The sequence below is a fragment of the Macrotis lagotis genome, chromosome 1 (assembly GCF_037893015.1).
Source record: "Macrotis lagotis isolate mMagLag1 chromosome 1, bilby.v1.9.chrom.fasta, whole genome shotgun sequence".
Classification (NCBI taxonomy): domain Eukaryota; kingdom Metazoa; phylum Chordata; class Mammalia; order Peramelemorphia; family Peramelidae; genus Macrotis; species Macrotis lagotis.
The window spans coordinates 23,006,721-23,024,297 of record NC_133658.1 but is presented as its reverse complement, the minus strand read 5'-3'; the positions used below and the strand labels follow the sequence as shown (position 1 = coordinate 23,024,297).

The 17,577-nt window shown below is 44.8% G+C and overlaps 1 protein-coding gene across 19 annotated transcripts in view; it reads left to right on the top strand.

Moving 5' to 3' along the window:
* Positions 1–17,577, top strand: part of DYSF (dysferlin) — a 256,063-nt gene that overhangs the window by 104,532 nt on the left and 133,954 nt on the right. For 10 of the 19 annotated variants that reach the window (XM_074195818.1, XM_074195810.1, XM_074195764.1 and 7 more), the window contains 4 exons: positions 477–559; positions 11,075–11,116; positions 13,612–13,727; positions 15,384–15,497. In XM_074195818.1, the coding sequence (XP_074051919.1) occupies positions 477–559; positions 11,075–11,116; positions 13,612–13,727; positions 15,384–15,497 (355 nt within the window). The remainder of the gene's footprint in view (positions 1–476; positions 560–11,074; positions 11,117–13,611; positions 13,728–15,383; positions 15,498–17,577) is intronic. The other 9 variants (XM_074195853.1, XM_074195790.1, XM_074195877.1 and 6 more) reach the window with 1 other exon arrangement.

Here is a 17,577-nt window from a genome sequence, read left to right as displayed (position 1 = left end):
TGGGGACCGCCCATTTGGATGGAGTGCTAAATTTGTAAACAATAGAATTATCAAAGTCTTTAGAGAGGAAAGGTCAGAAGGCATAAGTGTGTCCATACCACTCACCTGCTTAGACCTTCACTGGCTCCCTATTGCCTCTGGGATCAAAAGCAAATTCCTTAACTTAGTTTTTCAGGTCCTTGGAATCAACTAATCAATCAATCAATGAACAAACATTTATTTAGTGCCTGCTATTTGCCAGGCAATCTTAGGAATACTACAGCACAATGGAAATGACACTGGTCTATTAGATTTTGTTTGCCTCAGTTTCCTCATCTGTAAAACTGGGCACAATCATGGCAGGATCAAATGAGACAACATAATTAAAGCCCCATTTAAATGCTAGTTCATTTCCGTAGCCCATAGAGTGGACAGGGTGGGAGCCCCTCCCTCTCCCCATTCCTAGAACTAAAGACTTTTTGGGGACCTCATTCTAGGGATCGTCTCACTCATAATGACATCGTGGGCACCTCTTACCTGTGTATGTCGAAAATCTCTGCTCCCGGAGGAGAAATAGAAGGTGAGTCCTTCCTTCTCTACCTTCTCATTCTTTCTTCTCTCTCAGCTGCCCATGGGTGGGTGCCCTTGCTATTTCTGTGAGGGAAAACCACTTCAGAGTGAGCTCTCAGGCCCTTTGCCCTTCTATTATGAGACATTTCAGAAAACCCCAGGCAATCAATGAGCATTTATTAAGTGCCTACTGTGTTCCAGATACTTGCTGAGGGCTGGGGGGGCAGTATTAATGGTATGGTGTTGGGAAATCTGGATCAAAACTCCTATCTCTGATGCTTATTATCGGTGTGATTTTGAGCAAGTAACTTACTTCCGCTTCCTGGGGTCTCAGTTTCCTTCTCTGTAAAATGAGGAGATTGTGCTAGAAATCTCTTCTAGCTCTAGTACTGTGATCTTTAAACTTTCTTGCCATGATTTGTCTTAGAAAATGATCTTCCCATGAAGAGAGGCTGCCTAGAAATGCAAAAAAAAGTTTAAATGAGATCAAGAAGGTGCACCTAGTTTCCAGGACTGCAGATAACCCCACTCTGGTGGGACCCACATTGCTGTCCCTTTTTGTGGCTAAGGATGGTTGCCTTAGATAACATCCCTACAGCTGTTAGCATTTCTTTAGTTCCCAACTCATTGCACCTGTGATGGGTGTGTTTTTGCCACTAGATGGTGTGCCTGTCAAGGTTCTCTGGGAATATTAGCATCTCTGGCTGTTGAGAAACCAGAAGGGAACCAATTCAAGTTCCCAAGCCCAAACTCCCAAGCCCCTTCCCTCACCCAGCTCCTAGAAGATGGAGATAGGAGATGAGCCACCCCCAGAGCAAGCCGGGTACTTGGGAAACTGATGACTTGTATAACATTTCTCTTATCAGAAGCTCTTGGGTTCCGAACTCTCTAATCAAGTCCTGTCTGTGTTCTCCAAGACCCTTTGCCAGGTCCTTCTCATTGGATCTGTTTGCCATGGCTATTGTCTCCTGACTAGTACAATGGAAAGATCCATGGACATGGGAGTCAGAGGTGACTGATCAGCTCACAACTATGAGACTTTATGTCCTCTCTAAAGTGAAGGACTTGGTCTCAAATTCCCTGATTCCCAATGAAACACCAATGATCCCAAACTTTTCTGAAGCTCTTAGGTCATAGGATTTTGGTTTTTCCCATTAGTCATTGTTTCCCAAACTGGACTGATTGGGCATTAGCCTATCACTTTCCTAAGAAATTCAAACCAGGGTAGTCATGGCAGATAAAGTGGGGAACTTAGAGTCAGAAAGATCTAAGTTTAAATTTTTCTTCAGAGCCCAGCTGTGTGACCCCAGGAAAATCACTTAGTCTTTCTGGGCTCCAAGTTCCTTGTCCGTAAAGTGGGGATATAGTCGCTATTGTTCAGTCACATCCTACTCTTTGCCACCCCAAGACCATTGGGCATTAATATTGTCTTTGGGGTTTTCTTGGCAAAGATTGAAATGGTCTGCCATTTCCTTCTCTAGTGGGGCTAATAAGAATAATGGGGCTAATAATCTGAAGAATCAAATTAGAAAATCTATCTCTATGTTTAACTATCTGCAAACCTCTCTAAGATACATTATTTTAGTTGCTGCTATTTTTTTATTATTATGGTTATTATCTGACTGTTTGCCCCCAGTCTAGAGACTTTTGGAACCAGGAATGACTACACCTCTGTCTCTTAAATTTTTATTCCCCAGACGTCTGGTTGCTAAGGCTTGTTTGGGTCCACCCACCTCCAACTGCTGTTCTTAAGACAATAGATTGCTTTTCTTAGATGCCACCGCTGTTCCTTTGAAAGATCGAGTTGAAAGATTAATTGGTTTTCCGGAAAGTCACTCTGATGTTTTAATGACCTGCACATAAGTAAACAAAGTCTGTTCATCTAGAACCATGCTAAATTAACCAGAGGAAATCCAGTTTTCTCCCCATGTGGATAATCCAGACTTCATTTCTGTTTGACCTTCCTGGGTGTTGGAATTATATGAATTTTCCCTCCCGGTTTTTTATTCTGTCTGGCTCGGGCTGATAGCCTAATGAGTCTGAATTCCCTGCTGGCAGGGAGAGGGCAAGCTAGGAAGAGGAAAAATTCAGGATGTAATTAGTTATTCTTGGGAGTTATGTCTCTTTGGTGGTTAATGCGCAGAAAGAGGATGGATGGATGGATGGATGGATGGGAGGATGGATGGATGAAAGGACGGATGGGTGGGTAGATTTTCTTTGAGAAATTGTCAGTTTTATGATGAGATAAATCTTGATGGGGTCTTGAAGGTATGGGGTGAGGGGCAATCTTGGATCGACTCCCCTTTGCTTTCTTTCCTTGCATTATCCCCCTGATCCTTGGTTCTCCATGGGGAGGTATTGGGGGGGGGTAGGGAAAGAATGGTTTAAGCCTGAAGGATTCTCAAGGCAGAAACCCAGAAGGAAGGGTTTAGGTCTTTTCCGTCTCAAAACTCTGGGTCTGGGGAGCTTGCATCCTCTTTGTAAATTGTGTTTTCTCTTGTGTGTTGGGAGGGAGACTGGGACTGATTAGAGCTTTTTATTGGGTGTGATCTGCTGGCTGCCCTGTCCTGGCACTTTATGGGGAAGTGAGGGGGAAGGGGAGGGAATGGGCAGCAGGGGTGGGGGTGGGGTGGGGGATGCTTCTCAGATGTGGCTTGGTAAAAGAAAGACTTGAAGATTCCCATAGCCCTGCCATCAGCAACCCTGAAATCCAATGAGAATAGGATATCTCTGACGTCGTCCCCTGCCCCACCTGGGCCGCAGAAGATGGGGCTGCAGGGAGGCCATCCATCCACAGAAAGAGACAGTTGGTGAGATCAGTGGTCAGTGTGTGGACAGGCTGAGGGGGAGTGTTAGGCCCAAGTCTCTGCTGTGGCCAGGCTTCAGGGTGAGACTGTGGCTAGGGAACAGCCTCCAGATGGCATTCAAGCCTGTGACCTTGGCCTCATTAGCACCAAGTTCTAACCACTGACCAGCCTGGCCTGGTCTGTTTGTAATAATTCGGTGGGAGCTTAAGGCTGAATCTGTTTCCTTCTCACTAACAATTACTGATGCTTCTCTCAAAGCAACAGCAGCTCCTGCTTCCCCCCACTCCTCTCCCCCTCACCCCGACTTCCACTTGCTTTCTTCTTGCTGAGAATTGTTCTTGACCTGGAGGCCAGCTTTCCCACCCCAGGGTTATACCTATTTCTGGGGGAATAGGAAAAAACCCCTAGAAATCATGATTCTTGGACCTTTAGCCACTAACCTGAATTCCTGAGCTCAGGACCCCATTCCTGCAAGCTGATGGGCTAGCAGAGAGGTTTCCAGCTTGGAGCTCACCTAAGCATGTGGGGTCTCACTTCTTCACCCCCAACCTCTTTGCTACTCCACCTCTCTTAAACTGTTTGATATGCCTGTCCCTCCCTCCCTTCCTTCCTTCCTTCCTTCCTTCCTTCCTTCCTTCCTTCCTTCCTTCCTTCCTTCCTTCCTTCCTTCCTTCCTTCCTTCCTTCCTTCCTTCCTTCCTCCCTATTTTGAACTAGCTGAAAATTCAGGGGTCACTAATGGGTCCAATCCCACTACTGCTTGGCACAGGAGGTTTGGCCTACTCCATTTCTGACCAGGGCTGGTTTGGCCCTCCTTAGGCAGCCTACTTGCCCCCTCCTCATCATATTTGTGCCAGATTCAGTGTGGCCACCTGATAGGCTCAGCCCACCCCAGCTCAAAACTCCTGAGCTCATATTTTCCATCAGCGTCAGCTCCCGGTAGCTGGGATTCCAGGCGGGCATCACCATGCCTCGCTCTCCTCTTCATTTTAAATACAGCATTTTCTCCCACAGCTGCATTTCATTCTTGAGTCCCAGCCCACCAAGTCTCCACAATATTTATGAGGTTGACTTTGCCTTCCTCTGTTGGGATATCTTGTTGGTGTGTTGCTATCTGGTCTGTGGATTTTTATAGCTGCCTGTTCCTTGGTTGTTCTTCCCTTTGAGTTACTGGGCATCTCTCCTGCTGTTTTTCTTCCTCTGTTGTAACTATGTGCTGGCAAGCCTGGTAGATATATGCAGGTAGTTTTCTCCTTCTCCTCCCCTTTTGCTTTGAAGCCTTACTGACCAGATTTACAGAACTCCAAGCAAGAATATATTTTTACCAGGCCTCATTGGGCAGATCCCATCCCTGGTCCCACAGCCGTTCATACTTTATTCCAAGTTGTTGTCTATAAATCTAGATTCTGGCTCAGATCCCACCTTCTTAACCACCTGGTCTCATCTCAATGTTATCTTTTCTCTTCCAAAGTCCCCTCCAGTGGTAACTTGGATTAAAACACCACCATGACCTTGAAGTCCTTAGTTTCTTGCCCATGGCTTCACATCCGTAGCATCATCTTCTTGGTTCCTTTGGCCAGGATTGTGTATGGATCCCCATCATTGGAGCAGGGGAGTGGTTGTGTCCTAGAGATGCCCAGTAGACCTTGGGACTTTTTCTCAGTGAGAGTGGGAACACTGCTCTTGAGGAAATCCATGGGGATTCCCTTGGTCTAAGGAGTTCTTGGGTGAAGAATCTCCCCCTACCAATGTAAATGGCTGGCCATTGTCATGGTCAACTCTATGCATTTTCTGAGAACCTATCATGCTTATTGTAAAGGAAATAAAGGAAATGAAGAAAAAATATGAAAATGGGCCTTGTCCTCCATAAGTTTCCAGTCGAAGTGATAGGGAAGGGGAAGCAGGGAGGAGGAAGGGAGGGAGCTAAGATATGCACAATATGGGAACTAGCAATATGTAATGGCCAAGTGAATGGCAAAGTCTCTCTGAAATGAAGGAGACCAGAGTAGGGAGAGTTCTTTGGGGGGCTGGCATGATCAGGGGAGGCTTCAAGAAGGATGTAGGTGGGAACAGAGCTAGGCCTGGAGGTCTTCTAGATAAGGAAGCAGGAGGAAGGGCATAGGAAGTATGATGGGACCTCCTTCTCCCACCCCATTGCAGGACATGAGCAGACAGACAGACAGACAGATGGAGTTATGTCATTAGATGAGAGCGGGGGAGAGTTTTGGAGGCATGAGGTTCAAAGGTCAGAACAGAGGTTATAATATCTGAGATCCTGGGGTCTCCCCCATCCACTTTCCTGATGCTTAGTCCCTGAGGGATTCTGGGCAGCCAGCCTCACTTGGTCTGTTTCCTCTTCAGTAAAATGAGATGGTTAGATTTGAGGGCTCTGCCATCTCCAGAGCTATGCCTAGGCTGTTGACCTTGGATAAACCATGTCAACTCCCAGGGGTCTCAGTTTCCTCTTCTGTAAAATGAAGACTCAGGGGTTTCTGAGGTCCCTTCCAACTCTGGGTCTAGGACCCCTTGGATTTAGTGTTTGTACTACATGCAGCTCAAGGATAGGGGCATTTATGGGGGTGCAGGCAGGGGAAGGAGTTGCAGGAATCTCACAACTATGTCTGTGATGTGACCTGTTGGGGTAAGGGAACTGGCCTTGTTGTCAGGATCAATCTGGGCAGCTTTCTGGGGAAGGGGAGGAGGAAGAGGAGGAAGTAAAGGAAGAGGAGGAGGAGAAGGATGAAGGTTTTTCAGGATATAATGACACCATCTCTAAAAAGACTTTCTTTTCTTTTGTTTTTTACCTCCTCAGGTACGGTAGCTGTGATGGAGACCTGGGCTGGCTTCCTTCTTAACCATCATGTTTTGGAACTTCTCTTTTCCAACTAATTCCTTTAAGTATACTGGTGACTGTTCTTGCATGATCTGCCCCGCCGGCTGTCTCCTGCTTGACTAACCCAGAGCAGCTTGCGTGTGAGCGAGGGTCTTGACCTGATCCTCTCCCCATCTCTAACAACATCCTTTTCAAAGCACTTTCCATTTGTTATCTCACTGGAACCTAGCGGTCTTGGGAGGTAGGTTGGACAAAGTCAATGCAATTCAGTTTGGTTCGACATTTGACATCGAAACATCCATGTATGAAGCTTCTTACTATATGCTAAAGACAGTGTGGTGCAGTGGGTAGAGAGTTGGCCTTAGAGCCAAGCAGACGCAGTTCATGCTCTGGGTCCAACATCTTCTGGCTGTTTGACCTTCATTAAGTCCCTTAACCTCCTAATTAATTCTCTGAGGGTTTGAGTTGCAGAGCAGAGCAGATGCCCATGTACATTGGTATGGGGTCATTCCTCACCCAGAGCAATGGGGTCTCAGTTCCAGACCCTTCTGTACCTTGGAATCAGACCTGGCTTCAGTCTCCATCTCTGACACACATACACACACACACACACACACACACACACACACACACAAACACATGCACATATAGACCCACATCCTCACTCATACAATGCTGACTCAGAGATACATACATCTACATGCTAACAGCCACATACATCCTCTCTCTCTCTCTCTCTCTCTCTCTCTCTCTCTCTCTCTCTCCCTCTCCCTCTCCCTCCCCACCCCAGGCCAGTCACTGAACCTCTCCTTGCCAGAGACTACTAAACCTATTGGGGGGACAGTTACTGATCTGTCTTGGGTGAAGGACTTTTGTCACCATCTACCAATAACAAATATAAAATAAAGACAAGAAACAATAAATGCAATGAGAACACAGGAATTATTTCAGGACACCCAGGTGTGAAGCATTAAGGTGTTCTTAACTTTTTTGGGGGGCTATGGACCCCTTAGGGGTCTCTGAAGCCTTTGCATCCTCAGAATCATGTTTTCCAATGTATACACTAAATAGGATTACAAAGAAGCCAATTATGTAGAAATTCAAGCATCAAATTTTAAAAAAAGACCAAATTCTGGGACACCAAGTTAAGAACCCCTGAATGGGGTATCATTTGACAACAAAAGAGGAAACTGAGGCCCAGGGAAGGGAAGTGACTTTTCCAGACCCTGAGTCTCCGACTCCTTGCCCTCTTTTTCTCAGAGCTATCACAGTCTTGAGTGAGCCAGATTGGGAGGAGAATGAACGTAACGTTGGGTAAAGTGAATTCTATTTTCCGAGTGACTCATGACCCTCATTTCCAAGTTGCTTCGTCATAGCTTCTCATTTCTTGACGTGAGCAGCAGCCTCTACCTTGAACCATCCTTGCCTTCCTTGGGCAGCATCCCTGCCCAGTTAATGAGCAATAAACGTGCGTAAATGCACTGGTGAGAGCTGCCCTGGGACACGTTTCTAAAATAAAGACTAGGCTTCTACATGGAGAGCATTGGCTGGAAAGTCTAGCCTGAATCCCAGCCTAGAGACCTCAGGGAAGACTCTTAACCTTTAGAAACCTCATTTTCCTCATTTGTGAAATGAGATGCTTGGACCAGCCCAGGGGGCTTTGAACTTGTTTTCCAGTATTTTTGTAACTGTATTTCCATAGAATTAGGTTTCCTTGGTAATCCTGTGGATTTTATTTTATGCATTCATGAGGGATCCCCAGGTCTTACTGGACTGACTTCTGGAAGGGTCCAGAGCACAGAAGTTATAACTTCTGGACTTCACTATCTTTGTTTACTTCCAACTCTCCTTGCCTTTGAGATGTGGAAAAGCCATAGAAATGACAGTCCTAGGAGCTGGGTTTGAATTCTGGCTCTTTTGTGGCCTTGGGCAAGTTGCCTAATCTCTTTAGCCCTCATCATTCTGCTATGAAATGAAGGGGAAGAGGTAGAACTAGATGATCTGCATGGTATAGTGAAGAGAAGAGAATCTGGGTTTGAATCCTGGACTTCTGTCACTTTCGACTTTAAGTTAACTTTCCTTTCTAGGCAATTTCTGTTTGCCTAAAAGAAGAAAGATGAATTAGGTGACCTCCAAGACCCCCACTCCCTAGTTCTGCGGTCCTATAGACTGGAAGTGTTGCTGGGGATACAGACATGGATCTGGCCCTGTTGGGATTGAGATGAACATGAACATGCCTCCCTCATCATGGCGGTGTTGCCTTTTTCCTTCTTCATCTCTAGTGATGGAAATAATAATTATCACTCTCCCTTCTATAGGATTTAAAAAGTATAAACTCCATAATAGTTACATGATACATGCAAGTAATTATCTCTATTTTATGACTGAGGAAACTGAGACCCCAAGACTTGACTCACCTGGACTAAGAGAGGCTAGTGAGTCAGAATTGGAACTTGAACCAGATCTCTTCACCACAAACCATGCCAAACAAAGGAGTGTGGGGTAGGGTGGAAGTCAGGAAAATGGTCTGGAAGGTCTGGAATATTTGGTCAAAAAATGCTTTCTCTCTTCAGGGTCACTAAAATTATTTTCCTTCATTTAATCCATGAATATTTACCAAAAGCTTACTGTGTATTAACTAAGTACTATGCTAAGTTTGAGGGGTACAAAAAAGAGGTTAAAGGCAACCCCTTCCCTCAGGGGGCTTACACTGGAACTGAGGAGACAAACGGGTGAACAGCTGTGTAGAGCCAGGATCAATAGGAAAGAATGAATAGAGGGAAGACCTTGGAAGTAGGGGCTGGAGAAGGCTTCTTGGAAAAGGTGAGATTTTTTTCATTTTTATTTAAGGTAATGGGGTTAAGTGGCTTGCCCAAGGCCACACAGCTAAGTAATTATTAAGTGTCTGAGGTCAGATTTGAACTCAGGTTCCCCTGACTTCAGGACCGGTGCTCTATCCATTGCACCACCTAGCTGCCTCCAAAAGGTGAGATTTAAAGGAAGATAGGGAGGGAAGAAGTTGGAATGTTCCAGAGAAATCACCTGGATAATGCAGATTAATGTGCCCCCTTCTTGCTGTTCAGGAGAAAGGTCCAGGTCTCTGTCCTAACTAAAGGCTAAACTTTGGCATCCAGAGGTTTCATTGCCAATGTCTAGGTCCATTCCGGCTGGGAAGCAACTGGAATTACCCAAATCTTTCTAGTCAGCTTCATAGAATATGGGAATGGATCTCAGAGGTCTTGAGACTCAGCTCCTTCCTTTGACACGGGGAGGAAACTGAGGTCTCAAGAAAGGAGAATGACTTAGCCAAAGGGGATCTCAGAGATTGTCCTGTCTCATTTGGTCACAGAAAATAAGTGACTTATTCAAGGTCACACAGGTAGGAAGGAGTGGTCTTGGTTTGAGGAAGCAAAAACAACAAGTCCTGCCCTCAGGGAACTTCCATTCTACTGGGTCATCCTAAGGAAAAGGATGATTTCTAATTATAATTTGATTATTTAGGATTATAATTAGGATTTCCTACAGTATGATTGAATATTATTTTCAGATGATGGCAGCAACTCCTTGTAAAACCCCTCTCTTTGGTGTTTCTGTTTTCATGGGGGTATTGTTCTTTCCATCTTTAGAACCTAAAGGTGCTGTGATCCATGGTTCAAAGACACTACACCCAGTACTGAGAGTGGCAGGTCTGGAATGAGGACGATACAAGTTCAAATCCAGTCACAGGCTATGCAGTCATTTCACCTTTGTTTCCTCAACTGTTCGATGACGATGATGTTGCTAACCCCTACCTCCTGGGGGTATTGTGAGGATCAAATAAGAGAATATTGATAAAGTCTTTGGAGATCTTAAAAGTCCATATAAATGCTGCTGCTGCTATTATTAGGATTGTTCTGACTTCTTATTAATGCCACACTTGACTGACTAGCAAGGGGCATTGGATACCCTGGTCTTATTATATGGGCTATTGTGTGAATATGGGTACCCACCCATAGACATGTATGCATTCACTCAATTATATGCCACACACACATGTGAATACAGATAGAACCTTAGGCACACCTTGCTAGAGAATGCCCCACAGGAAGAAGCAGTCAGACTGAACCATACTCAGACACACAGAATGTTCCACCTGGGTGTACCCTTGCCCCAAGATATATACAGATTGACCTACAAGAACCTGTGTAACTAATATATTCAGTTGCACAGGTTCTTGTAGGTCCATATATGTAACATGCATGTAACATAGCCCCTCTGTGCTATTACTGTTCAGTACTGGCATCTACACCTGGGTTACGAGTTCTCTGTTTCAAGCAACTCCCAATGGGGAAATAAATCTCTTAGGTTCACGGGCTCATAGACTTAACTTTTCCAGACAACTGGAAAACTCATTTTTTAACCTTAGACCCAACCAGGGACATGGGCAGAAAAACTGTATGGCTAAACCCTAAGGCTTAGGGAAGGCAAATTTAGATTTCCTCTCCTTAGAGGCGCTTCTTTCCTGAGAGACCCCCTTACTCATTACTGTGCTGCTCAGTGGTGGAAAGGTCAATTGGGTGGAGATGGCGAAAGTAGTTATTAAGTAGTTACTGTATGACAGACTGATGCTGTAAGAATCTGGTCTAAGTAGAATGAGCAGGTGCTGGAGTCATGGGCTGGGGTATGGAATGGAATGTGGGGTTGTCTTTGACAGGCTCAAGGAGCCATGGATAAATTGGCCTACTCCTCTGTCTGACTGTCCATCTGTTTATCCATTGATCCATCCATCCACCCGTCCACCCGTCCACCTGCCTGTCTGTCTAAGCATGCATCCATGTAACCTGCCCGCTGATGACAGCCTCCTCCATGACCACGCTAACCCTCTTCTCCATTTCTTTACACTTCAGAGGAGCCGCCCGGTGTGGCCAACCCTTACCGTGCCTCCGACCGTACGTTGCTTGACTCCTGATGGGGAGGAGGGAGGGGTTCCTGGGCTGGGGTTCCTTTGGGATTCAGGGTCAGGTGGTATACTGGGTGGCATTCTTTTGAGTCTGGGATGGACTGAGAGAGAAAGAGGGACCATGGACATCTATTAAGTGCCAACTCTGGGTCATGTACCGAGTATGGCTACAAATACAATAGTTAAAAATCCCTACACCCAGGGAGTTAACATTCCAATGGGGAAGAGAAGTATATTAATAAGTAGAAATTGCTTTTAGCAGAACAGTTCTCTTCTCTTCTTCCATTTCCTCTTTTTTTTTCTAGTTAGGGGGCTGTAGCAGATCCAGTTCATTGGTCCAATTGGTACCGCACAACACACTGGAGGCAGAGGCAAATGCAATAAAGTGACAAAGTGAACCAATTCTGGACCCTCAAGTTGCTTACAATTTACTGGAATATCCTCTTGGGTTCAGAGTAGGAAAGGAAGTGAGAATTGTTTCTCTGGGGCCCAGTGTCTAATCCCCAATCACTTGCAATCTATTATGGTGACTCCAATTTTCATCTCCCTTGGTGAATTTGGTTTCCTGAGGTTTGGGGGGCTAGATGAATATTAAATGAGTTTTCCACCCTTGAACCCACAGTCACCAACCATAGTGGCTGGCTGGGAGAGCTGGAATAGCCTCTGGGCAATGAGAGAGCAGGAGAAGATAGGGTAGGATTTACAAATTTGCAGCCAAGTGACTAATCCTTGGGGAATGGAGATCTGCTCATATTTGTAAAGGGTTACATTAATTTCCATGAGTTAGGCCCTCTCTGGCTGCCTCCACAATGCTCTGACCAATCTTCATGGACTGAGTTCCTTCCTGAGGTTATGGACCTCTCTCCCAATGCCCATCTTTAGCTTTATCTTTCACTCCACAGTCATGGCCAACAGTGCTGAGCTATATCCTCTGACAATGACTTTTTCAGGGCCTCAGTTGTTATTCCCTTCTGGAAGACCAGGAGAGACCTATCTCAGGTTGAGCCGAAGGAAGTCAGCAGACTCAAACTGTTTCCTGGTCAGAGAAAAAAAGTCTTACTCAAACATAGTGTCCCATGCTGCTTCAGGTCCTCCTCCCTCTTCCTCTGTCCATTAGTTGGTGGCAAAGTATTCACCCTTAAATAGACCTCTGGTCTGAGAGAGTAGACCTGGTCTCAATATTTAGGGAGCTCTTGGTTTGTTAGGGCAACTGTGGTTCTAGATCTCAGGATGAAATCAATCTCTACTCAGCAACAGTTCCTTAGCCCTGCCCAAAAGCTGACCTTTGCCTTCCGATTCTTCCTATTAAAAGAACATCACGACTCTTGGTATCTGGAGACTAGGATTCCTATCACTATAACCTTCACTGCCAGCTTCCTCCTCAGCAACAGCAAGTTATAATAATAATAATAGCACAAAAAATAACTTGTTTACCACTGAAGATCACGTTTTCAACTTTCACCAGAAATCTTTCTGGTCTATAGTTAGATTTTCTTTAGATCTTCCTTGAGAAGTCATCATTTAACCTTATCTACACTGGGATGTCCCAATTACTATTCTTCTTTATCTTTGAGGCAGATAATATAAATTATGGGATATAAATAGTGCTTTTCCCTTATGATTGTTCTCATAACAATCTAGAATCTTCTAGAATGTTGTAGCTAAAGCCCCAGGCTGGAAAATGAATGAATTAAAAAGTTGAAAGTATGTTAGTTGAAAAATTTTGGCATTAATGCCAATCAGATAATATAGAAGAATATCTGTTCCTAATCTTTACTTTATCTTTAAACCTTGCTCCAACTTTATTTCTAAACTGAAAACTTGCTGAATGGTATCCAGTGAATGGAACTGATGGTGAGGTTACACAGCTTTGTCTTTGTTCCTCACTTTTCACTCAAGGGCAAGAGGCCATGACCCTGAGGGTTAGGGAGTACCTTCATTTCTCCTGTGGTCCTTTTCCCTAGGAGAAGGAAGCAGTCTTTATGTAGGCCCCTATCCATGTAGTCCCATAGATTGTCCTCCTGGGGATGGACCTGGACTAAATGCCTGAAACTGGCATAATTAGATTTGACCATTGTTCAACACCTAAGTCTTGGATGGAGAGGCATGCATGGGGTGCATGGGGCAAAGCAGCCTTGATGGGATGCAACATGAAGAATCTCGGTCCCATAACTAATATAGGATTCAAGGAACATTTGAAATTTAGCCTTAGGGAGCAGATGGGGTCTGGGGTTAGAACAAAATAATTAAAGCTAGAGATTGAAATTCAAGGATGAAGGTGAGGGGCTCAGGGCCAAGGATGGGGATTGGCAACTAAGAATCAGGGTTGGGAATTAAGAGTCAAGTTAGGAATGTCTGTGGGTAAGTATTATTGACTATGAGGTTCCCCAAGCTGGACAGTGATGGGAGCCTGGCAAAAATTCAGGCTTTTATGTCGCTCTCCTCACTACCCCCTATAACTGATTCTCTCCTGTGGTTTCCTAGTTGATGATGGACTGGGTTTCCTCCCCACCTTTGGACCCTGCTATGTGAATCTTTACGGAAGCCCCAGGGAATTCACTGGTTTTCCTGACCCTTATGAGGAACTCAACCTAGGCAAGGTGAGGCTGTGGCTGCTACCAGGTGGGGTCAAATATGGAGAAGTAGTGGGGGTGATCTGTCTTAGGGGCTCCTGACAGTGCTATTCAAGGGGGGGGAACAGATGAATTGACCTTCTAGGATATATCCATTGATTCCTGGCTATGACGGACTTCTTCCACCAATTGATCAATAAATATTTATTAAACACCTACCAGCCATTGGACCAAGCATGGAAGATACAAAAGAGACCGAAGATGACTTCTTCCTGGAGTCATGGTGACAGGGACAGATGTCATTCTCCTGCCCTCAGCTGCTTCCTGTTTCATGCTTCACATATTGAACCATCACTAGCAATGGCCTCCCACATAGTTCATTTTGAGAATCCTAAGTCTTATTCCCTCCTGGTGTAGGGTGATACAGGTTTACTCAATAATCAATAAATGCTTCCTATGTGCAAAGTGCTGTCATACTATTGGGGTGGCTATGTACAGATCGATTCCTGGGACCCCTAGGTCTGACTCTCTATCGGACCCCAGGATCCAGTCCTTTTGTGACCAAAGTCTGGCTTTCCTAGACTCCCCGAGGAATCTGACTTACCTTCCTAGTTTACTCCTGATCCTTCTTCTGACTTAAGCCATAGGTGTCCCTGCCCCCCCCCCCCCCCCCCCCCGCCTCCCTGTATGTTCAGGACATAGTTGTTCTCTAAATATCCAGATTATTGCTCTGGCTGAAACCCTAAGGACCCCAGAGCTCAGTGTCTCAGAGTGTTTGAGTTGAGTGTCTAAGTCATGATGTGCACACTAGCTAGTTCCTTGTTTCCCTCCCCTTCCCTTCCCCTAAGGCTGCTGCTCCTCCTTTTCCACTATATTATCTTTGGTTTAGTTGGGTTTTAATTCCTTAGCCTAAAATCCCCCAACTTATTCCTCTCAACAAATAATGCCTGACTATCAAAATACGGAAAAGTGGATGAGTCGTCTATAGAGTAGCCAAGAGGGAACCTAGATAGGGGGTGGTTTTCTTCTTTGCCCCTAAGAAGAATTAGCAGGATTAAGTCCTTAAGTGAAGATTTCTATCTATCAAAATGGTGGACACATGAGAGGATATTTGTGTGGGTCTGGGTCTCCTAAAAAAAGTATGATGCAAGGCTTGAGAAATGCAAATATATTTCATAAATCTTTAGCTAATGGCTGTGACCTAGGTAGGAGCCCCTTCTTCAATGACTAACCTTCAGAAACAGGGACATCATAGGGTTACAAATATAGAAGGACCTCCAGGACCACATGGCCTGACCCTCTCATGTTGCAGAGGAGGTTATATAACTTCTCCAATTTGCTAATTGTTCTTAATTCACTCTGGACATTAACCAGTCTTGGTTGTCAATTGGAACACAGACATAGCAATCATGGGGGGGGAGGGTAATTGGGCCAAGGAACTCTTTCTCCCTCCGTATCTTAGTCCTTAGAGCCCATGGGCTCTCATTGTCCTCATTGACTTTATTCCTCTCCCTTGTCTTTAGTTTCTCTCATTTTCTATATAAAAATGTTCAACTATGAGTATGTCCTCACTTCCATGATGTAAAAGCCCTCTAAGCTTAGTGCCTCCAGCATCCCATGAGTCCAGTTTCTTCTCTGTACTTTTTAAATAGTGAACAAATTATACGGTTTCCTCCTCCCCAGGGAGAAGGTGTGTCCTATCGTGGCCGGCTGCTGGTGTCCCTGGAGACAAAGCTGGTGGAACACACAGAGCAGCGGGTGGACAACATTCACGCAGATGACATCCTCCGGGTGGAGGTATCAGTAATGGTGCTGGAAGAGGGATCTGTTGGGGCTCCTTCCAGCATAGGGAGGAGGAAGGGGCCTTGGCCAGAGTCACTGTTCACTTTCTAGATCAGTCTGTATGAGTTTCTTTAGGCATCAATTTACTTACCTAGCTAGTATTGTTAAATGAAATATTGGCACCAGAGTCTGAGGTTCTGGGTTCAAATTCTGACTTGGGTGCTTACTACCTGTGTGACTGGAGAAGTGACTTCATCTCTCTAGACCTATCATTCTCATCTGTCAAGTGGAGAGGTTTGACCTGTTGACCTCTAAAGACACTGCCAACTTTAGGCTTCTGAATCTTGTCATCTCCAATGGGGATGAAAGTCCCTACCCTATCTATCTCCTTGGCCTCATTGTGGTGATTGAGTGAGATAATTAAAGCATCTTGAAAAATGGAAAATGATGCAAAAATATGAGAAATGCTTTTTTTAAATTTAAGGCAATGGGGTTAAGTGACTTGCCCAAGGTCACCTGTCTAAGGTAAAATTTGAACTCAGGTCCTCCTGACTCCAGAACCAGTGCTTTATCCACTATGCCACCTAGCTGCCCCAAGGAATGTTAAAGTCACATAAGAATAATATAATTCTGTTTTTTTTTTTGGGGGGTGAAAGAAACCTACTATTCATTTGGCATAGGGAATGCCAAAATGGAAGTTCCTTCAGCTAATTCAAGTCAGCTCTTGTCTAGAATTTAGGGTCAGAGATTTTCCTGGAGCATTCAGAGATTAAGAGACATGTCTAGTTACACAGTATTTGTGGACATTGGCCTTGAACCCAGGTCTTCATGATTCTCACGCTAACTTGATCATTGTCATCATCATGATCTTCATTGACATCACCATCTTAGACCTGTGATTGAATTTGTACAGAGAACCTGCAATGTGGGGATTTTCTCTCCCAGTAGAGAGATATTGAAGGGGAACCCTGAGAGGCAAAGGGATCCCTAACTAACTAGTCAGAGGTAGGGCTGGAACCTCACCCACATTCTTGGTATCATACCTAGTCTACACCACACTGTAGTTATTGCAATATTATAATGGCCAATATGGTTTTGCTGAGTAGCTTCAGTGTGCTTAGGATCTGTGCTCCAACCTCTCTTAAATGATCAGGGGCAGATGCTCCATGGTCCTACTATGGATGGCAGTGCCCACTGAGTTCTTGGAGGATTATGCCCAAAGTGCATACACTCTGACGCTCCCACCAAAGGTGGAAAGTAGGGACAACAACGGATCATCCTCCATCACCATGCTGCCTGCAAAGGGATTATTTTTCCTTCTTGGTAACTCATGACAAATTTTCAATAATGAGATTTCCATCTTCATTTCTGGGGCATTGAATCTTGGAATATCAGTGTACGAGTGAATCAGATCAATCCCTTGTCTTCTGGAAGCTTAGATTCAATTCAATTTAACGAACGTTTAGTAAGAACCTGATAAATGTTAGGGGCTGTGCTAGGTCAGGGGATTCAAAGACAGAAATGAAACCACTCCTACCCTCTAGGGCTTCCATTCTTCCATCTCACATCTGCAGACCTCCCTCCCTTAAGAGTTGGACCATGGTCTCAGAAAATGATAAGGCTGAAAGAATTAGCCTGGTGACTGACTGGTGATAAGTGTTTTCAGAACTTAGCTAAACTAGTCTTCAGACAAACAACACAGGATTTAAAATGCAATCAGGAAGAACTGGGTTCAAATCTAGATACCCATGTGAGTTCAGACAAGTCCCCTCACCTCTCAGGGCCCTTGGACACGTCTCTTAAGACCTAACATTTTAGAAAAGAGGATGACTTGTATTTGGTAAGGACTTCTCAATGCCAATGAATACAGACCCTATCCCCATCATTTCAGTCATTGAAATGCCAAACTTGATGGGCTTTAAGGGCCTGTCCAGATCTGTTGAAGGCTCTGCTTTGGGTGCTGGGTGAAAGTAGGAAAGAATCCAAGGCAGAGAATTTGGATTTAAATCTCATCACTCATCCTTGGGCAAGTCACCATCTCTCAGGACCTGGTTCCTTCTCAGTAAAATGATCGAACTGGCCTGGTTGTCCTCTG